This window comes from Heliangelus exortis, chromosome 2, assembly GCF_036169615.1.
Source record: "Heliangelus exortis chromosome 2, bHelExo1.hap1, whole genome shotgun sequence".
NCBI classification, from domain to species: domain Eukaryota; kingdom Metazoa; phylum Chordata; class Aves; order Apodiformes; family Trochilidae; genus Heliangelus; species Heliangelus exortis.
Genome location: NC_092423.1, coordinates 23,733,119 through 23,755,757, shown reverse-complemented (window position 1 = coordinate 23,755,757; position 22,639 = coordinate 23,733,119). Strand labels below are relative to the sequence as shown.

The 22,639-nt window shown below is 41.0% G+C and overlaps 2 protein-coding genes across 11 annotated transcripts in view; one reads left to right on the top strand and one right to left on the bottom strand.

Moving 5' to 3' along the window:
- Positions 1 to 1,106: 1,106 nt before the first annotated feature.
- Positions 1,107 to 11,095, top strand: CYP51A1 (cytochrome P450 family 51 subfamily A member 1). Its single transcript, XM_071735213.1, has 10 exons — positions 1,107 to 1,340; positions 2,007 to 2,105; positions 3,101 to 3,277; positions 5,749 to 5,875; positions 6,937 to 7,111; positions 7,295 to 7,414; positions 7,804 to 7,999; positions 8,598 to 8,693; positions 9,485 to 9,653; positions 10,096 to 11,095. The coding sequence occupies exons 1-10, from the start codon at positions 1,188 to 1,190 to the stop codon at positions 10,272 to 10,274; spliced, it is 1,491 nt and encodes a 496-aa protein (XP_071591314.1). The 5' UTR covers positions 1,107 to 1,187; the 3' UTR covers positions 10,275 to 11,095.
- Positions 11,096 to 11,497: 402 nt separating this feature from the next.
- AKAP9 (A-kinase anchoring protein 9) overlaps positions 11,498 to 22,639 on the bottom strand; it is a 104,465-nt gene continuing 93,323 nt past the window's right edge. For 9 of the 10 annotated variants that reach the window (XM_071735209.1, XM_071735203.1, XM_071735208.1 and 6 more), the window contains 10 exons: positions 21,291 to 21,959; positions 19,187 to 19,392; positions 18,072 to 18,180; positions 17,073 to 17,258; positions 16,309 to 16,485; positions 15,681 to 15,913; positions 14,632 to 14,717; positions 13,782 to 13,857; positions 12,749 to 12,888; positions 11,498 to 12,091 (listed from right to left, as the gene is read on the bottom strand). In XM_071735209.1, coding sequence (XP_071591310.1) covers positions 12,048 to 12,091; positions 12,749 to 12,888; positions 13,782 to 13,857; positions 14,632 to 14,717; positions 15,681 to 15,913; positions 16,309 to 16,485; positions 17,073 to 17,258; positions 18,072 to 18,180; positions 19,187 to 19,392; positions 21,291 to 21,959 — 1,926 coding nt within the window. In that variant the 3' untranslated portion in view covers positions 11,498 to 12,047. The remainder of the gene's footprint in view (positions 12,092 to 12,748; positions 12,889 to 13,781; positions 13,858 to 14,631; positions 14,718 to 15,680; positions 15,914 to 16,308; positions 16,486 to 17,072; positions 17,259 to 18,071; positions 18,181 to 19,186; positions 19,393 to 21,290; positions 21,960 to 22,639) is intronic. The other variant, XM_071735211.1, reaches the window with a different exon arrangement.

Sequence of the window (22,639 nt, the reverse complement as noted above, 5' to 3'; positions counted from 1 at the left end):
TAAGAACCCTTTTGGGGAAGCAACTTTTCCTAATATCCGATCTTAACCTCCCCTGGTGCAACTTGAGGACATATTCACTCATCCTATCACTTGCTACTTGGAGAAGAGACCAACTCCCCTCACTACAACCTTCAGTCAGGTAATTGCAGAGAGGGCTAAGGTCTCCCTTCAGCCTTTTCTCCCGACTAAACAACTCCAGTTCCTCCCAGCTGCTCAGTTCCCTCTGTAAGACTGGTTCTCCAGATCCTTCACTAGCTTCACGGCTCTTCTGGACACACTTTAATACCTCAGCGTCCTTCTTTTAGTGAAGGACCCAAAACCAGACAGAGGATTCAAGGTGTAGCCTCACCAGTGCCTAGTACAGGGGAACAATCTCTTCCCTCGTCCTGCTGGCCACACCATTCCCCACACAAGCCAGGATGCTGTTGGCCTTCTTGGTGTCCGGGGCACACTGCTCGTGTTTAGGCAGCTTTCAACCAACACCCCCAGGTCCTTTTCTGCCCGGCAGCTTTCCAGCCGCTCCTCCCCAGCCTGCAATGTTGCATGTGTGGGATAAACTCAAAACGGGGCTGCCATGCTTGCCCTCCACACGCTCTTACACCCAGATCTATCACACCGCATGGTTGTCTCCCCCACCCATGTTTCCACCCCAGGGCGGTGGCACCAGGCAGCTGCCCTCACCCCTCCGGGATGAGCGGTGCTTCAGGGGAAGGAGGCAGAGGGCAGAGGCCACCGAGCCCGCCAGCGACTGGACCGAGCCGGACCGCTGAGCTACGTCGGATGCAGTGCTCGCCCTGCTCGAGTCCTGACTGAGGCGCCCCAATCAGACGGTCCGGGGTGGCCTCGGGCTCAGGGCAGCACCGCTCCGCCGCCAGAGGCCGCTGCGGCCGCTCAGGGCTGGGGGCTGCAGCCTGCACGCAGCAGGCACCCCCGTCCCGCCCCTCCTCACCCCGCCCCGCCCCGGTCCGGCCCGCCACCCAATGGCGTCCCTCTCCAGTCTCTCTCCCGTCCCTCTCCTCCCGGCAGATGCCGTCACCCCGTGCCGCGCGGCCACCGGTTGGCTGAGGCCCCCGGAATCGTCACATGGGCAGAGATCGGCCCAGGCCCGGAGGGGCGGGGCGCGGGGCGGCAGTGTCCGGCGGGGTACCGGTGCCGCGGTCCGGCGGAGGGCAGCGAGCGCTGAGGAGATGCTGAGCCTGATGGAGGTCGGCGGGTCCCTGCTGGAGCGGGTGGCCCTCGGCAACCCCCTCTCCCTGGTGCTGGTCGCCTCTGCCTTCGCGCTCAGCCTCGGCTACCTGTTCCAGCTGGGCTACCGGCGCCACGTCGGGTCCGACCAGAGGGTAGGCGCTGCGGGACCCGGGGACCCTCAGTCCGGCCGCGGCGGGGCCGGGGACCCCGGGGTGGGGCGGTCACCGTGGGGCGAGGACAGAACGGGAGAGGGAGAGGGTCAGGGGGAGCGGGGCGGCTTTCGTGCAGGGTGCGGGGGAACAGGGGGGGGAGCAGCCGTGTGCGCCCCTCTGAAGGGGAGGCGAGGGGGAGGAGGGACTGCGGGTCAGTACCGCACGAAGCAGAGGTCCGGAGGTTTTGTGGAGGCAAAGGCCACGCCCGGTGCCGTTTCATCAGTGAGGTTGGGAAGAGGGCTCCCACGGATCTGTTGAAAACTCATTGCTGAACCGGAGATGGTCCTTCTGGGGGACTGTTTAGCATCAGTCCTGTTTTGTTTCAGACTCTTTCCTTTCCAATTGCACATCTGTATTTGTGCTTTGCATTCTGAAGCAGGTTAGCAAGCCTATTAATCACACTGATTTTATTTTAACCTTTGCTGTTTTGTAAATGTGGCTCAGTCTTAACTATTGAAAAAGATAATCAGTTGTCCAGTTGTCCATTTCACAAAAGACTTTAAACAAAACATGTATAGCCCCTCCTCTGTGTTTAGATTTTATCTAAGTGGATATTTGCTACTCTCTGTAGAAAACTCAATAATTATTCTTCTCTTTCTTCCTCAGAAATACCCACCTTATATTTCATCAAGCATCCCATTCCTGGGACATGCAATTGCATTTGGAAAAAGCCCCATCGAATTTTTGGAGAATGCTTATGACAAGGTACATTTTCCCACATGATGGACTGAACATAGGCTGAAATATATTTGTGTGTCTGTCAAGTAATCCCTGTGGAGCCTGTTAAAATCAGTTTGTTCTTATTCACCACCTCAAATATGGAATGGAGTGTACACAGTAGGCTCTGATTTCTTCAGGTCTCTTTATGTACATCGTTGTTAGAGAAATTATGTTTTCTGAGATATCTTTTGTGATTCAGATTTTTAAAAATGACTGTGTATTTGGGTCATGCTCAAAGCAGGATCACAAGTTAATTAAAAAGCCATTTTCCTGATGCTGTTTCTTTCCTTAATTGGGAACTTTTACTGTAATTTTTCCTAATTTGTGACTAGGCTGGAATGTAGCTGATGACCTCCGTAGGCAATTTGATGGATTTTAAGGCCTTCTCCAATGTTCAAAGATCTGATGTATAAGCCTCAGTAGATCTTATACTATAATGGTACAAAAGGAGGGGACTAAGGCAGTAGAGCTTTTATTTCAGTAAAATAAGATTTATTGATCAGTTTTAGATGGTCTAATCTTGGTTAGTTTATATAAAGCCAAATTTAGTGTGTGAAGATCAGATGGAGTTGGCCTTTAAACTTAAAAATCTTATTTGCTCTTAATTACCTATACATAACTCCAAATCTAGATATTTTTGAGACAGTGTTTGTTGCTTGCTGGAGCCTATATATGCTGTCATCTCCCATGTTTTGTTTTGGTTTTTTTTTTTTGGTGTGTGTATAATTGATCTTTTATTTATATTTCCAAAATTAAAAGGCTTTAAAATGTGCAAAGTCATGTGTCTTCATTGTGACTTTAAATATCACTACTGAGAACAGAATTTGAATGTGTTTAAAAACATTTATATCTTTATTAAACCTCTAAATATTTCTTATGAGAGTAAGTGGTCTATAGAATCCTGTACATAAAGCGGGATGGATTTAATGATTTGTGTTCTTCCTATTCATAATAAACTGGTATTTTGTTTCCTTTCTTAGTATGGGCCTGTGTTCAGTTTCACTATGGTTGGCAAGACATTCACATACTTACTGGGTAGTGATGCTGCTGCTCTACTCTTCAATAGTAAAAATGAAGATTTGAATGCAGAGGATGTATACTCTCGGTTAACCACACCAGTTTTTGGGAAGGGAGTTGCTTATGATGTCCCTAACATGGTATGTATTTTAAATAGGAGATGAGTAGAGAAGTGACATAGTTTCAATACTGAGTAGGCAGCCTCGAGCTCCTGGCTCTGATTGTCAGGGTTGTGTCTTCATATGCAGTTCTGGCATATTGCAGATGCTAAATTATCTCATTTGGGTAATCACAATTGCTGCTTTATTTACCACCTGGCCATTCATCAGTCCCGATGCTCTTTTTTGTTCATGCCAAAATCTAGGTACAGGACTATTAATTTGACAGTTTTGTCAACAAAAAAGTTTGTCTTGCTTGAACAAAAATCAGTCTGTGTATGTTCACAGAATACAGCCTGCATGGGTCTCGAAGCACAGTGGCTGTGTCATCATGTGGCATTATTTCTGAGCTAAGCACTGGCTGATTTCTTGCTTGTGCATGTTGCCTGGCATAGCAAACTCTTAAACTGCAGAAGCCAACCTTTCCATGGACAGAGTTGCTCCACTGAGACTCTGGTTTTAGCATATATTGTATGAGAGAGTAGTCTGGTGGCAAAAACTGTTGTGGATGTCTGCTTGAAACCAAAAGGTGCTGGTTTGTCTTTCAGTTCTGTGAACATTTATCCACTTGTTACAGCTGTCCTGATTTCTGTGTTCACACTCTACAGTTCATGGATGGGTTGAAGTGTCTATCTTCATTCAAGAGCTAGGTCTTTGATGGGAACTAAACTCATCCTTCAGGAGTTTTAGGGAACTTTACATAAGCTTTTTGGAGTATCTTACAGTTGTGTTCTTCAAGTATATAGGGATGATTAAGGCCTGCCTTACTGGTGTAACATATATTGCTTTATTTTCTGAAATAAAGGTGTTTGTTTAGAGTTACTTTTTTTTTTTTTTTTTTTTCTCCTACAGTGTGTTTGAGTTCTGCTTTAGTCAAGATTTATCTTTTCACATTACTCAGCAAGCCTTGGGTGTCTGTGGATAAAACTACTTCATTTATACCTTTGATACTACAAGGACTTCTTTTTATTTCTGCAGATTCAGGTTCTTTGGATAATCACCTGGGCTACTTTTTTCCATATCTAGGAGATGCAAAAACTTTTCTATTGACATACACTGATTATCTGAAGTTATGTGTTTCCCTGCATGAAGCTAGAGAGAGGTAGCATGTCTGGTTGTGGCCAGAATGCTTTCTGCTAGAGGTGAGCTGGTTCCACCAGCTACCACCATGATTTCATTTCCGACATCTAATAGGAAGGCATTTGGAGAGCCACTCGAACTTTGATTTGTGTTGTACCATTGATGGATCATCCAGAGTAGTCTCCTGATGGTCCTTTTCTCTGCATAAGCTGCTAAATCTTTTATCTTTTCAGTCTGACAGTTGCTTTCAGTCATGTGTTTAGAACTCCACTTTACTTTTTAAAAGGAATGAATTATTTATTTATCAGTAATTCTGGTAATTGTTTGTTAATATGCATAGTCTATATAGCAACTCGTATTTGCTCTTCTTCCAAGCCTCTTGCAGATAGTTTTGTGTTGAGAGGAGCTGAAATGGCAGAGGATGTCATCACTCCTGACTGCAGTTCCCGTCTCCATCAGCAGGAGATGGGCTCGCCTGTTGCAAGGGAAAATGTGTTTGTCTCCTGGCTCTGTAATCTCTGACAGGCTGCTGGAGTCCCCACTGCTTTCTGAAAATGAAAGTTACTAGGAAGCAGCCCTTCTTCTTATGCCTTTTGTTTTGTGAATAGCTTTAAATTATGGGCCACGCCCCTGGTGGAAAGACAATTTTTGATGTGTTGCTCATGATATGGTGCAGATCTATAAGGCAGATGCCCTAGTTCATAATTTGGTCTTGAAATTCCTTGAATAAGTTTCTGAGTAGCCATCCTGTTAATCCACTGAATTGTTCCCATTGGGATTTTTGCCAGTAGGCTTGTTAGCTATGAGTCTATGCAAAGAAAAAGAGGAAGAAGGGAAAAGGACACATTTTTCTTAGGGAGCAGTTTGTTTCCTGGGCAGTGAGGTCAGAGGATCTTGTAAAAGAAAGGTGCATCCCTAGACCAGAGGGAAGGAATTACTGCATGAGAGAAGATCGAGGCTGTGGAGCATAGAAAGCAAGGAGGCCCCATAACAAGGAACCCAGGCTCAATCCAGGCTTTGCAAGGACAGCTCTGATTATGTTTGCCATTATGTTTTTAATATTCAATCTTGAATACTTCTTGTATGTTCAGGGATAAAATTTAACAAACATACCAAAATTATTTTACATTTTGGTATGCAGCAAAAGAGAGAACTATATCTCCCTTGAGCCTAGTATTTTACTTGGATGTTACTAAACTTTTGCTTAAGAAGATGAAAAATTTAATATTATCTATTATTTAAATTTGAATATGTTGTACCCTACAATCCTAACCATAATTTCTTTTTACTTCTGTACAGTACAGATCATGATAAGTTTTTATTTACAATGATGATGCTTTTACTGATTCCTTTTGCTGTCCTGGTTCCTTTAGGTATTTTTGGAACAGAAGAAGATGCTCAAAACTGGGCTAAATATTGCCCAGTTTAAACAACATGTGTCTGTGATTGAAGAAGAAACAAAAGAGTATTTCAAAGCGTGGGGAGAGAGTGGAGAAAAAAGTAAGAAAGATTCCTCCATTTTTCCTCCAAATTTCTGGGAAGGAATTAAGGCCAATGCAGTATATTTCTGGAAATTATTTACTGCATTATTAAAGAAATACAAAATGACATAGGCAAAACTGTACTGAACAGCAGAAGAGATGTGCAAAATACAGATTCCGTTTAACCAAATTCAAGGCTTTTGGAGAACAAAGGGATAGGTGTGAAGGACTATTTTACTTTTGCTTTCTTAGTCAGCTCATAGAGCATGTACCTGTTGCCTGGTTGAATTGTCCTTGTTCTGCATGACATGAGTCAGCTCAGCACCACCACTTAGTCCCTAGGAAAAGATACTGCTCTGGCTTCCCAGAGTTGATGTCAGTGATCTTAGCTCAGGGATCTTCTGCACTGAAAACCTGCATCCCTGAGGCTGATACAGTTCCATTAGTGAGCTGAGAGGAATTCTTCTTTTGTGTCCCACCTGTCTTTCCCAATGAGCCTGCTAGACATAGTCTATTGCTTTTGTTACAAGTCCACAGTGTCAGAAGTATAAATATATTTTTATAAAATATGATACTCACATATTTTAATTTATATTATTCACTTATAGCATTTATATAATTTAGTTTTGATAATACAAAAATATGTAACTTTCTATTTGTATGTATAAAATTTTGATATAAAAATAATGCATTGAGCAGCAAAACTAACTGGTTATCCATGGTTAAGTTTTGTGTAACTTTCACATTTATTGAGTACTGAGCTTGTGTTGTGTGGCTTAGTTCAGAAGGATTACCAGTTCTCCTAGAAAGAGTTCTAAAAAGAGATGCCTTAGAAAAAAGTTGCTGAAATCAGTGATCAATTAAAAAATCATGATCAATTTAAAAATTGTTGGAAGAGACCTGATAGACATACACATTTAAAATCAAATGCTTCATTCTCTTAGTAAACCAATCTCAGATTCAATTTAGAATTATTAATCTGTGACCAGTTACGTCAATACAACATAAAAATAAAAAAGTAACGTGTAAAAAAATACAACTTGCCTGAAATGCAGTAATATTTCTCAAATTGTTCCTCAGACTTGTTTGAAGCCCTTTCAGAACTCATCATTTTGACAGCAAGTCATTGCTTACACGGGAAGGAAATCAGAAGCTTGCTGAATGAGAAGGTGGCTCAGCTGTATGCTGATCTGGATGGAGGTTTCACTCATGCTGCCTGGCTTCTGCCAGGCTGGCTGCCTCTGCCAAGTTTCAGGTACCAGAAATACTAGATGAAGCAATTTAAGCATTTTGTCTACATCTCTTTGGGTTTTTTTTTCTTCTTTCCTGTCCTCCTGTTTCTTGTTTATAAGCTAACCTAGACATCCCCATAAATTCTGATGAACATTTTATGTGTTACATTGTATAAAGATGCTCAATGAAGTGTTCTGAATTGCAGGCGTCGAGACCGAGCACACAGAGAAATAAAGAATATTTTCTACAAGGTTATCCAGAAACGCCGAAAGTCTGAGGAAAAGGAGGATGACATGCTCCAAACTCTACTTGAGGCTTCATACAAGTAAGTCAAAAGTGTGAAGACTTGTCATTTATAGGTGTTTAGCTTTGAGCTCTTCAGTTAAAACTCTCTACCAAAAGATAAGAAATATTGCCTCATTGTTTTGTTGGTCTAAGCTGTATTCTTAAAACCAGCTTAAAAACTTTACTTGTAAATGGTTCCCAAGACTCATCAGTGGTCACAAGGTTGCTTTATTTTTCATTGCTGGCTGTTTCTCTTAAAGCTCACGGAGAGTCTCTCTCCCTCTTCTCCCTACCCCTAGACCTTTTGCTGCTCCTTTCAGTGTAGGCAACAAGAGGGAAGAAGCAAGAAGTACATCAAAAGAAACTGTAAATGCTTCTGTGACTGGAAACCTTATCAAATGAAGCTCTAACTAACACCTTCCATCCTAGGGACGGCCGTCCCCTGACGGATGATGAGATTGCTGGCATGCTCATTGGGCTGCTGCTGGCAGGGCAGCACACCTCCTCCACCACCAGTGCCTGGCTTGGCTTCTTCATAGCCAGAGACAAAGCAATACAGGACCAGTGCTATGCAGAACAAAAAGCAGTTTGTGGGGATGATCTGCCACCACTAACTTACGACCAGGTTTGTGTGTTACGTTATTCCTGCTGGATATTTTTGTCTTTTTAGATGTTTATGTTAAAAAAGGAAAAAAAAAACACAAACGAAAGCCATCAAGCAAATGGGAACTATAGTCATATGCTCACTTGATAGAATCATATTCTGACACAGTCACTCTGTGATAATGCTGTTTGCCAATATATTTTCTCCATCTCCTCCTCTGCAAGTAAATTTTCAGCTTGCTACTGTTTTTTAATGAGTGTTGATTAAGGAAATCAGAGTTCCCACAATATCTGTTTAAAGAAGGGTAGTTCTGTAGAGAAGGAAGATCCTCATATTCCCACTGGGGAAAGGTATGCAGTGTGACCTTGTTCTTTAACTAGGCATCAGAAAACACTCATGAGACAGATTAGTGAGAAATATCATATTTGCACTGGTCAGAAATCTTTTTACCTTCTCAGTTGAATCAAATGAAAAAAAGGTAGCTATTAAAGTACATGCAAATATGAGCAGCTTTCTGATTTTCTAAGAAAATCTGGTTTTAACTTGAATAAAATACCACTTTGTTTGTGTTGAATAAATTTGGCTATATTTTGATACATCATTTTCTCTATATTTTCAGCTCAAGGATCTCAGTTTGCTGGATCGCTGTCTAAAAGAAACTTTAAGGCTTAGACCTCCTATAATGACCATGATGAGAATGGCAAGAACTCCCCAGGTAGGTAACTTCCCTTCAGTGGAAAAGCCAGGTGGGGGGTGTCCTGGCTGGTAGAAGGCAAATACAAGTGAGCAGTGTTTGCTGGCATGAATGAAAGCTGATGGCAGCCTTGGTTGTATCAGTGGCATTGTAGCTGGTGTTGGTAAAAGAAAGCCATTGATACATAGAACTTGGTATTTGGGTCCAACCCCTCTGGCACTCAGCAATCAGGGTAGTAATGAGTCGAAGCAAAGAGAGGACCACCAAGATGGTGGGGGTCAGAGCACTTGTTCTGTGAAGAGAGGCTGAGGTAAGAGGGTTTGCTTAGCCTGGAGAAAGCTCTGAGGGAATCTACTAAGAGCACCAGCCCCTTGCAGTCTTACTCAGCAAAACTGATCCTTTCTTTTACCAAGCAGTCTCACTTGAATTCTTAGGTTGGTGGTATCACTTAAAGATATTTTAGTTTGCCAGAAAGTCAAACAAGTAAAATTTTTTAAAAGCATGTCCTTCCCATGACAAATGCCTTCAGCAAGTCTTGAGTTCCTTCATTAAAAAAAAACCCCACAACTTTCTGTAGACTCACCGATCTCATTAAAAGCATCTGGAAGGTTCCTGCAGCTACTTGAATGTTGTGTCCTGTACAAGTAGAACAGTAAAGTATTAGGCTGTATTAATATTAGGCTCATTAATAATAGGCTCATTATAAAATGAGATTAGCCAGATCTCTTGTGAAATTCAAACTTCATGTTACAGCTCTTCAGGTAACACTTTGAAAAGTGGAGAAATTTTGTGATGTTGTCTCTTCTCTTCAGACTGTTGCTGGATACAGTATTCCCCCTGGCCATCAAGTGTGTGTATCTCCCACGGTTAACCACAGGCTCAAGGACTCCTGGAAAGATGCTCTGGACTTCAAGCCTGACCGGTACCTCCAGGACAACCCTGCAGCTGGAGAGAAATTTGCTTATGTTCCATTTGGTGCTGGTAAGAACAGGAAGTGCCTTCCAGGGGGATTGTGTGATGAGGGGGCTTGTAGAGCCAAATCAACTCAAATCTTTTTAAGTCAAGGTAATTGGAAGTCACTTCAAGGAGAGCAAAAATCTGCATAGAGAGCCACACTGCCAAAACAGTTCTCAAGTGTCACCCCAAAAGGGTGAGAGTTGACAGCTTTTTTTGCAGGGCTGCAAACACTGCTTTGGTGATAGACCAGTTGATGCTTTTTTTTGGGGGTGAGGGCAGAACAACACAGTCTCATTCAAATTATTCTGTCTGTTGTACACAGTAACAGCTCATACAGACAGCGTCAGAGCCTCACCCTGCTCAGCAAGAGCAACTGCTGTCTGCATAAAATTTTTAAGGTTGGTTTGTTGTTAGAAGTGATTCAATAGTTCAGAATTCTAACTGCTTTTTGTGGCTTTCCTTGTAGGTCGTCACCGCTGCATTGGAGAAAACTTTGCTTATGTTCAGATTAAGACTATCTGGTCTACTTTGCTTCGTTTGTATGAATTTGATCTCATCAATGACTATTTTCCAACTATAAATTATACAACAATGATACACACACCTAACAACCCTGTTATCAGATACAAGAGGAGGTCATTGTAAATTCTGGAGCTAAAACCTTTCTTATTTAACTTGTTTAAACTAACAGACTTTGGAATAAAATTGTGACAAAATGAGTGGCAGATGGAAACTTGCATCTACTGTTAGGAAAGCAACAATCTACCAGGTTCAAAGAGTTTGCATCTGCCTTGTTTGTTTGCCCACACCATTCAATGCTGCTGTGTATAATTGCTTGCATTTTTAAAGATAAAGTGTCTTTTCTATTGTAGCAATTCTAAGGTGTATTTTAGCTTTCCAAGGGGAGGAAATAAGTAATTTTTATAAATGAAACTCTTTTTTGCTTTTGAGAAACAATTGAAAATTACTCTTCCCTGGATATTAAGGGGTGAAACTGCATACCTTGCCTCTAACTCTGTCAGGGAATGGGCACTGAGGGGGAATGTGAAAGGTGGTGCCCTTGGTAGTCCAAGGGAACTAGGTAGGGCTGTGACTGGTTATTGTAAAAAAAGTGTTACTGTACAGCTGAGGAGTAGGCAGACTGAAATGTTCACAGAGAAATCTATAAAGGAACAATTTAAATGCCTTAACTTGAAGCAGCTGTAAAATGCTTGAGAAAGAAATAATTTTCTAAAAATTTCTGAAAGTAGTGATCTCTGAAAACTTGATTTAATTGTGAAAGTAACAATTAATTTTGTAAATAACCTGTCTGTGTATAAGGTGGTCACAAATTAAGTGAAACAGATGGACCTTGTCCCCTTTTGTATTGACAAGGATTGTTAAATGATGCTTGGTTCAAGAGTCATGGTGAAAAATGATAACTGAGCTCTGCCTCTCAGGAGCTTTGAATTAAATTTATAAACAAACTTCTTGCGGAAGTTTTCTATGCTCATCTCTGGCAATTCTGAACAGCATTTCCAAGCAAATTTGTAACACACTTTCTTGTAAGCAGGAAGTCAGTCATGCAAAGCATTCCCCCTTTCACTAGTGCTCACTGCTAAGGGCATTGCAGAGAGTTCTACACTCAGGTATCACTGTTACAAAACCTCGTGTTTGTAACAGAAACAGCAGTGAAGCCAGTGCAACATCTTTCCTTCCACCCCCATCAGACCTGACCAGGCTTTTCAAAACCAAGCTTGTTCTTGGTCTGTCTTCCCATTAGTGGCATTTTGAAATCTGTAAGCAGTAAAACTGCACTCACTATTAGCAGGAGCACAGGTAGGAGGTGAGCTTTCCAGTGGGGATAAAGGAGTGGTTCGTGAACACAGTTAAAAGCATGAAGTCGTCTTTATTTCAGTACCTTGACAAAATACCCATAAAAGTCAAAACTTCTACCATTACAAAAATAGGTCTCTACAATTGGTATTCTGTCAGCACTGCCAGTAGCAAATATTACGAGAGTCATGGAACTTCAGTAGCCTTGCCAGAAAAAGTGCAAGTAAACTTTGCTGAATGTAGCTCAATTTCATTAATACACAAGTTTCATCTTTGCACCCTTTTGATAAATACACACTTCATAAGTTAATCATTTAAATTAGCATTCCACAAATATACATGATTTAATGCTGGGGTGGGGGGGGGTGTGGTTTTGGGGTGGTTTTTTTTTGGTTGGTTTTTTTTTTTTTTTTCGTGAACACAAAGTGCCTATATACATAAATCCCAGTCTGCATGGGTGTGCCAGGATAGACCTGTATACAATCATCTAGCTGTGGTCATATTGGTCCCACAATATACACATTGTACAAAAGCACAGAAAGAGGTTTGCAGAAGGCAATCTGTAACATTACAGCCTGTGAGGGAGATGTTGGAAGAGGATTATTATCTTCTCATACCAGCGTGCAACTGAGTGTATGAAGTCGAACCTGTAAACAGGAGAGATTTTAATCAATATTATTTGGTATAAGTACATGAGAATTCACCAGTGACATGTTATTTATATGAACAAGCATGAAAAATATGACATTAGAAATGTTTTAAGAACAAAACTTCCTCAGATGATGGATTTTATGCTGAAGCAACAACTGTAACAGCACAGTAACTGTAAGAATCAAGTTTGATGAATTTAATCCCATTGATCTGACAATTTTCTTGATGTATTCCTTCCATAGCAAAACGCTCTACCATCATCTTTGGGGCAAAATGGCTGTAGCTTCTGTAAGCAAAAGTGGCAAGAGAAGAAATCCCCCTTGTACTCTCACTACTTGATCTTTTGGGTACATTTTTCTCCATCTAGCTGAAAATCTGAAATGTGCAGCAAGGGTGCAGTTGGCAGCTTATTATTAGAGATCAGGGAAAAAGTATTAACCCATAAACTCTAACTAAAGCACACTTGCATGCCTTTAGTCAGTTTTCTTTTTAACACGCTGTTTGCTAGATTCAGAACCTCTTGTTTAGGGCTGAAAATGCCTAAAATCAAATATGTTTGTGATGTGTCTCGGTGAGCCAGGACACGCCTCCTAACTCGGAACTCTGCCTTGTGCCACCCCGGAGCCCCCGGGGAGGAGCGTCTGAGCCCTCACCTGACTGCACGCTGCCGAGCCGCCTCTGCAGGGCCTCCAGCCGGTGGATGTAATCTGTTAAAGCTCTTTCAGGATCATAGTTCTGCAGTTGTGAACAAGTGAAGGAGACTGGGTTTAAGTCAGCATGCATGCCGTGGAACCTAGGGGCAGAGGAACACAGGTGTTTTTAAAAAGTGGCAGTTCAAATGTATCAGCAGACACAGCAAAATGCTGCGAGCAGGGATACCCTACTGACTGCACATCACGAAGCCCTGCAAGTCACTGCCCAACCCACCACATTCCCTCCCCCAAAAAACCCACTATACCCAGTTGCCTTTTCTTTCTGCTGCACCTGATTTGTTGCTGCATTGCTTTGGGACAAAAACTGAGCAGCAAATTCTTACTAAGACTGCAGCAGAAGCCTTTGTGGACTCATGCTAGCTTTTCTATTAAGAAGCTTGTTGAACAAGGACACAGCCATCTTTACAGCATTCTGTCTCTCCTCACTACTTTCTATAAGCAAAAAAGTGACTAAAACATATTTATCATTTGTTCCATGGAAACTGTTGTGGTTGCCACAAACTTAAGATTAATAATGTTGAGATGGTTTATATAAAAATAAAGAGCCAAAGCAGCAAGAATCCGATACTCACTTGAGCTGAAGTAATCAAAGGCTGACAGCACTCCTAAAAACCTTGCCTTTGGCAGAAAATATCTTGTTTCACTGGCATCTGATTCACTGATACCTCTGGTATCACAACCAAAAGCTACCAAGCATCTTCCACTGTCCTCTCGCCATGAGGTGTTGGTAATTCTTCCCCCCCCCCTCCCTAGTGGGATGAACAAACTTTGGCCTTGATCAGGTGATGAATAAACACACACCTGAGATGTAATCTCCTATGGATCCTTACAAAAAAGGTTTAAAATCTTACAGCAATAAAGATGACAAACCTTAGCAGGAAGTGCTAATGCATTCATTTAACTAAGCAGTGTTCTGACAGAGAATAACCTAAAGTAAACCATACTTATGATGAAAGTTTACTCCATGTCTGACCTGGATCTATAGGAATGCCTTTGTTCTCCATAAAGATCCACACCACCAGAGAATGAATCAGGCCGTAATTCATTACCTACAAATATAAAAAAGGAATCTGTTAAAAGTAGCACCTTTTGCCCTTCACTAAGAATCTCAAATGCAAATTTTCTGTGTGAGTATCATAAAAGTGGAGTTTAACAACTGTAGACCACTTTCAGACCATCTCAGGGAAAACCAGAGATGAACTCACTGATGTTAATAAAAAAACTTGCAGACTGAGCAGGACAGGGTTTTAGTGAAGACTTAGATAGCCAAGAATTAATAAAGCAGCTTCTGGTTCTCCTTAGGCTCATACCAAAAGGCAAACAGACCCTCAGGTTTCCCAATCTTTAAGCTATAACAGAAGAATGACAGGCTTTTGTTCTGAGGAAAAGGTCAGGGAGGACTGGTCAATAGGTTTGGTGGCCACTGTGGAGCCCCTGTAGTTGCTTTGATTCCTTTGTCCATCCCAATCCTCTGCATCCCCTCTTAGAGCTGGGGGTGCAGATCTCTGAAGAGAAACCCAATGAAGCAGCTGAAATTGCTTTTACAAACGTACTCCCCAGGAAAAGTTGCCATACTTTTAAAAAATCAACTCACAAGAAAGCAAAGCCACACTGAAGAGAAAGCAGATAAGTTAGTGCCTGCTGGGGATAGAAACTATCAGACACCTGAAAAAAAGGTTAATCCAAGCAGTTATAGCATAAGGAAGGGGAAAAACCTCCCCATTCATTTCACATGAGTAAAGTGCAAATTAAAAACCATCACCATTAAGCAATGATGTGATCTGTTAATATGTTTTTTCAGTCATTACTGGACTACAGTTTACCTGTGTTCTGGCTAAAGACATCCCTACTGATACTTGGTCCACCAGAACCTGTAACTCTCTGCCATCGACGAACCAGGAACTTCATCCTGCATTTCAAATGAAAAGAAAATAAATACTTCAGAATAAATAAAATAGTCTGCTAAAAGTAATCTGCTTGTATTCTGGAAGGCATAAAAATTTCTTGAATCTCAAAAAAATTTAATGGATGGGTGTCTAAAACCTGAAGATCAAGTAGGAATCATTCTTACACACATCCTGAGCAAAAATACTCTTTGTCCAAATCTGCTTTCAGATTCACCTCTGCAAATCCAGTGATTCCAGAGGTGCTGTTAAAGTCCCAGTGGACTGCAAATGACTCAAGCACCTAAGCAACAGGGCATCAGCATTTTAAAATTACACTAAACAGAATTTCTGACTTATTGCACCCCCAAAATTGTAACTGCAGAACATCATGTGTAAAAGCCTCAGTCACAACAGGTATGTTCATAGTTCCTGAATTTGTATTACTCACAAAGCTCAGATCAAGGAAAAAGTGCTTAGAGCTTCAAACCTGTGCTAGCAACATGGCAGTTCTATGCAGTAATAAGCTGCACTTTTTCTCCTTCATCTATTACTATTCAGTCTGAGATCTGAAGTCGTGTGAATCCAAAGGACTATCCAGATGGATAAAAGAAATTCATAAATCTGTATATACTTACATGTAAGAATTTAACTTTAAAAGGCAATTAAGTTGCAGAAAATACCTCTGTACACATGTGCAAGCCCTAAAATTGCTAGTAACTTTTTCCTAATATTATGACTTTGTCCAATACACATCATCTTTGATTATGAAATACAGAGCCATTTTGAACTAAAATCAGACTGCTTATTCCTATTACAGATTTACCTGTCTCTGCTTGTCACCATATGCAGTATCTACTATTTTATTTGTGATTACCAAAAATGTGTAATTTAAACAGGATGAGACATAAGAAGATTCCACTAGAGAGCTAGAAAAGTATGTATTAAACTCCACACTCCCATCTGTTGAAATATAACTTATAGTTTACCTTGAAATTGCAATGGACACTCTGACTGCAGAGCGAAATCTTGTAAAACCCTTTGAATGATGTGTGATGATTTCAAGGTCTGTGTAGGAAGACTGTCCCCCCATTCGTGCAATAAGGGCCAGGGTGGCTTCTTCACACTCCTGGAATCCACCAAGTAACAGCAGCAAATATTTTTTCTGATATATGAGAGCCTTCCGAAAGCTTTCTGCTCTTAGGTATTTGCCATAAACTCTCTGTAATAAGAAATAGTAATAAAAAAGCTCCATAAGCTCCAGGAATTATTACAGTTCTAAGAATTTTGACACCTCTACTCCTACATAATCTCAGTGATTATTCACTTCTTGCTACCATGGAGAGGACAGTGCTACTGCTCACACTTGTTTAATGTAGCTTCACATTTTGAGGGTCACCTGAGCAGCAAGAAACAGAGCACAGACAAAAGGACAAGGTGGGTGTTTACATATTCTTGGGGAGAAAAACTATGAGTCAGGTATCTGAGAATGAACATTTTAAAACTGAATTAGTATCTGTTTACTTAGAATAAGGAGAGTGAACACAATGAAAAATAGGCCCAATCAAAATGAAAAAAAGACCTTTAGCTAGTGTAGGGGCAAAAAAGTCAACCTACCCTTAAAACAGCATTTTCAGAATCTGATCCCAGTTCTCTGAGAAAAGCTTCACTCCTGAGCTCTGCTCTCAGCTTGGAGAGTTCTGCATCAGCTTGCTTCAAAGACTTCTGCAGCAACATCTTTTCTCTGTTCCAGTTTTCCTTCTCAGAGCCTATGTCCAATGAGGGTCTGGAAGACTGAAGACAAAAAAACCTGAATGTGAAGCACACTGATTGAAAAAGCTTGAGCTGTGTCATTTTAGTCATTGGTTTGGTACAGACCTCATAAAATTACTGAAAGAAAAACTACTCCCTGACTGGATTTTAGGCTGCTCCTGCATCCTAATACCTCAGGTAACGAGTTCAGGAGCCTGATCAGTATCCTACAAAAATAAAGCTTTCTCCAGAAAAACATCCCCTTCCCCTCATTTGATCATACTAGCTTTGTGATCTTGAAGCTCTCTGGATGTATTTGTTACTCATCACAGTGATGAGATACAGATCAACAACCTAACACATAGAATTTTAAAACGAGCAGTTCACACAAGGAAGCTGGAAAATCACATAGTTTACAGTAAAGAGAGTGAGTCAAGGGATCTTGGACACAGGACAAGAACAACTCACACCCATTTACTCTGCAGGAAGGAAGCCAAGAAAGACAGATGGCTCCATCACTACCACTTAGGTGACTGCGGCAAGAAGTGTTAGGGTCATTTCACAGTAAGATTGAAAAGGCTTTTATGCCTATAATCACATCATTATTATCAACACCACTGAAGACATACATAGTCTCCAGAAGGTTGTCTGTGCTGGTATCTTCTCAGCTCTTCCTCCAGTTTCATAACAGCATTCCTTAAATTATTCTTTTCTTCACTCAGTCTGCTGACAAATCCTGTCAGCTCAGCATTTTGTTTCAGCAGCCTCTCAGTCAATGAGCTGGATGGGGTCCCTGGTGGCAGCGTGAGCTTCAGCTAGAAGGAAGAAACCAAACACAATCTGCCTCAGGTCCAAGTTGTCCATTTGAAAAGAACTGCCTTACAAAGTGAAAAACTTCTGTAGATAGTGATAATAATTTCGTAATAACCTACAGTGCAAAAACCCACTAGTGTACCTATAGACCACAGAATAATGTGATTTTCTCTTCTATGCTAATCCTGTGTGTGACAGTAGAACACTGTCACACAAGCCCAGTAGTACCAACTAGAACAAGGTGCAAAGATTTATCTAACTCAGAAGTAAAAAAAAAGCGTCAGAGGCTTTTTTTTTGTAACTCATGTTGAAAACACTTGCATAAATTGCAGGTAAGGACCTAGACAAACTCAGTTAAAATCAAATATTGCTGAAGTCTTTGTAAAAGATGACCTAATTTCATTTTTTACACAGCTGCACACTACTCAATCTTCTATTGCCTTTCTTTTGGTACATACAGGGCAGTTTAAGTAAACATGTATCAACAGAATACAGTAAATATTAAGTATTCGTTTTAATATTAGGAAGGAGTGTGGAAAGTTTCCTCAATTACAGCAATATTGGAAAATACACTTTCTTAAAAAAAAAAAGCCATGAAATCCAAAATGTATAAACAAACTGGAGATGTTTTAATCTGTAAGTTGAAAATTCACTTTTAAGGTAATTAAATTGAAAATAACCCCAAAATACTGGAGCTGGTTTTCATTTACAGAGTCCAGATCTGGGTAAGTACAGACTCAGCAGTTCCTTGCTGGTTTCCACTCACAGCTCATTATCCAAACTCTCACACCAAAGGTGCAGCATTGCACTCTTACCTCTTCCAGACAGGACACCCCAGGGAGTTTTTGCAGCTCTGAAATAACTTCTTCAATAGTATTTTGTATTGCAATGAAGTCTTGATCATCTGCTGTTTCAAACTGTAATCTGAAACAGAAGTGAGAGTTCCAACAGTCTGATGCTACCAGCTGGACTGCCAGGACTTCCCACTGACCCATCCCCACTGGCACTTCAGCAAATCACATCAGCACAGTGACTGGGCACAAGGCAATGTTTTCAAGACTGCTCAGTGACTCTAAATTAAATTGGCTCAATTTTATAAAGAGTTTGCACTGGTTATTAGAAAAGGATGTTCTATGAGAAGCACATTTAGAAACATGGTTCTGTTTCCCAGAAATTTGTTCAATCTGCATGAGAAAAATTTTAGGATTATTTTCAAGATATAATGCATTCCATTTTGCCCAAATGCTTCTAAATACTAAATACTTATTCTAAATACTACTACTAGTAATATTAATAGAACAACAACAACAGTAGTATATTATTATAATATTATATGAACTCAATTACAGTTATAACTAATATTTTATTATTATAGCTAATAATAATATATGAATAATACTTATTCTAAAGACTGAATACTTAAGATTAAACCAGCATCACAGCAAAATAAAAACAGATTAAACTCTTGCATGAACCTAACACCATGCAAACTTTTTTCTTTTAAGGAGATAATAAACTGAGAAAAATCACTTGAGTATAAAATATTATTTTTTTCTGGGTTAGGGTGCTGGGGAAGAGGGTGGCAAGAGAGGTTATACATAGCAATAATCCTTATAGTCACAGTAAATTATTTAATTACTAAATTGCTTAAGAATTATCTTCCACCTGCACATGATACACGAACTTTACCACTTTGCAGAGGAAAAAAGACAATTTTGCTATAACTTTTAAAGGACCACATTAAAAATGTAAGATTAAGAGCAGCGCTTGATATTCTGTGATCCTGACACACAAGTATCTCAAGCAATGGCATGTACTGTAAAACTAGAACAACCCCAAGTAAGTCAGTCTTGCAGCCTGTGAATTATGATAAAAATCCAGGATATTAGCTTGCTGTTAACAAAATCAAGCAGCAGAAGACTGGCCTAACCTGCTTGCAGCTTTCCGAGCCAACTGTTTCAGCTTTGGAGATGCATTCTGCAGCTTTTGTCTGACATTTTCCAGAATTTCAGTAGCACTAGAGAGTTCCCCTCCTCCAGTCAGCGTGGGGTATGTTGATTCATTCATCTCTCCTCCTTCCATTTTTTGCTGGAGAATCCAGTTTCTTGTTCTGTCATTGGGTGTATCCCAAATGGTCTGTAAATAAATATGTATTTTTAGATATGGAATGCATGCGGTACAGTGCTTTAGGAAACATTTCATTCTGAAATACACTCAGAAACTGAAGAACAAACAATTCTGACAACGAATGGAGCTGAGTGTGACTACACTACTGTGGCAGTGTACCACCAAACCATTAATTGTGGAGGGTACAGTGTGATGCCTCTTTTGACTGAGATTTAGGAATTGTACAGCTACAGTGCAAAGCCATTCAACACATTTGGCTGGCAGGAAGCCACTCAGATTTCTGTTTCTTCTGCCAGCAGCTCCTTTCCCAGCTGTACATGGAATCTGGGCCACTGCACCAAGTGTTATAGAGATCCATTCAGGACAGGGAAAGCCCCCCAAGGTCATGGGGGTCCCCAGTCACAGGTAACCATAGCACTGATGGTGCTACAAGTGAAACAACCCACTGAACATGTGCTCCTCAGCCTCACTAACACCCCCACCAATGCTGGCCATGGAAGAGATGCTGCCCCTCCCCAAGGAAACCAAAGTCTACAGCTGTGCTTGTTGATGTTTGACCATGGTGTGCTACCAATGAGAAAAGAAACAGTATTGCAGATGTGTATTGGGGTTGTGTGAACGGGTTTTGGTGCTCCAGGTGCTGGAGCAGAGATGCCCCTGCAGCCTTTAAGGACACAGAATCACAGAATCATCCAGGCTGGGAAGGAGCTCTGAGATCATCGAGTCCAACCCTTGATCCACTACCACCACGGTTATGATGAAGACCATGCTGAGGCTGCCCTCATAGAGCAGATGTCCACACTGCAGCCCCTGGAGGACCACAGACCAGAGCAGATGGAGGTACCTGAAGGAGGTTGTGATCCCACAGGAAGCCTGAGCTCCCTGGCAGGACCTGTGGACCCAGGAAGCCCATAGTAGAACCAGTTAGCTGTCAGGTCCTGTGGACCTGTGGGGGACCCATGCTGCAGTAGTCTGTTCCTGTGGGACTGCATCCCAGGGATGAGACCCAGGCTAGAGAAGTTTATTAAGGGCTGTGACCCATGGGAAGGACTCATTCTGGAGCAGCTCATGGAGGATAGTGTCCCATGGGAAGGACCCAGTACTATAGCTGGGAAAGAGTACGAGAGGAGTAGAAAAAGCCCCAAAAGCCACTGCTACCCAGACTCAAGAGAAGAATCCTCATTGACCGCAGTACTACTGGTAGTTACCTCTGAGTAGAAGAGCAACATGGATAAACTGAGGGTGGCAGGAAAGCTGATGCCTCTAGCTGTGAGTAGTTTCCAATGCTTCAGAAGATTAAAACAGTAACTAAATTAGATTCCTTCTAATTCTAAAAAAAATCCCTTCTAAATTCTAAAATTTGCTTCCTGTCTCTACAGACAGACAGCTGCCAAAAAGCATGGAATGATGCAGAATGGGCAAAAACATGGTCAGCCAAGAGGCAAGTCTGTCAACCCGCATACTATCCACAAGTCACTCACTCAGCAATATTTATTTCCTACAGAGAAGTTTCAAAAGGGTTTTAAAAGCAATCTTAAAACAGCTTTAAAACTTTGCTGTGTAGGGATAGCTCATTACTGTGCAGAGAATAGCACACTACTGGGTACGGGGAATATTCTTCTACACTGAGACACAAAGTGTGTGTATACATTCAGGTGCATTCCTCCTGCTCATGCTCCTCCCCACACACCTCTACAACTTTGTTCTTAGAGGATGTGTGTGAACAGTTTCAGGTAGCAAAACTGCCATATTTGCCTTTCCATTTATCTGGTGCCTGTATTTTGTAATCTGTGTTCTATTTCACAGATTGAGCAAAGGCACAGTGAAACCCACTGCTACCTGAGTAAGAGAAATAAAAGCTAAATAGCACAGGTCAGTATCACACATTGCTCTCAGTCCTACTGTACCTCGTTAGGATTGTGGCTTGGTGTCCTTTCAGCTTCCTTTCTTCTTTCATTCTCCTGCTCTTTTTTCTGTAATTCTTGGATTATTTCCTGCAACTTCTTCATTTCATTTCCTAATTTATGAACTTCTTGCTTCTTTTCCCCAAGTTGCCACTGCAGGTCTTCCACTTTGGACTCCAGGTCATGGAGTTTCTTTTGTGCTATTATGTTAGCATCTTGTTCTGCTTGTAATGCTTTCCTCTGCATCTGCCTTTCTTTTTCCATTTGCTGTCTCACTTGCACAGATTCCAGTTTATACTTCTCCATCTCACTTACCAACTCCACGATACGATCATGCTTTTCATCCATTTGTTTCTGTAGCTCCTTAAGTAATTCCTCAGATGGAGTAGGTGTTCCAGCTTGCCCCTTATCTTCAGCACTTTGAAGTTGAGCACATAGCTCTTTTTCCCTTTCTAGGGCACTGCTTATTTCGAGAGCTCGAACCTTCTCTGATTCAAGGAGCACCAGCAACTCAGAATTACGACCCTGTTCACGTGACAGCTGGGCAGCACTCAGTGCTTCTTGAGATTCAATTTTCTGTTGCAGTTCAGTTGACAGCTGCTTCTCTTGGTCCAAAAGTTTTGTTAGCTCTAAGTTCTTTTGTTTTTGATCTTCAAGTGAAAACTTTAAATCCTTTCACAAGGAAACAGAAGAAAAGTATTGATTAAAGCCTCTGGTGTATACTTTTAATTATCGTCTGAAAATTGCAAATATGCTACCTCTACACAGGTTGCTTTGTTACAGGTTTTGGTATTCATAATTAATGTGACCATACTCTCAATGCTGCAGTCACATCTGATATTAAAATATATTACAAGTGTCTTTATTTTAAAATCAGATCACCTCATAAGAGTATTTGTAACATATCTTTTAAGAACTGTAGCTGTTTGCAAGGTATCTGCTTTTACTTTCTAAACTGATGACAGTGATTTTTCAAGTTAAGATTTCAAGATACAAATAAATCTATGGTGCTGAAGTGAATGTTTTTTTGTCTTAATACTTGTCCTAGGATACTTGTTCTCTCCTTTACTACATCAGATACTGCAGAGATACCAAGGAAGCTAATAATGCATCTCCTTGTAAAGCTAACTCCCTAGTTTGGTTTTCATGAGGTGAAACTGCTGACTTTCAAATAAAAATTAGCAATAAATATAATAATAATAATATTCTTAAATAGTGTATTTCATGAGTTAAGTTGCGGTGGGGCCTAAGTGTAGCTATGTTAGCCATAGCCTTTCCCCTTGAATATCTGAGGGCTACTACACGAAGTAGGATCTTTTCATCTTGGTCCTGACAGGTGCAGTTTCAAAACT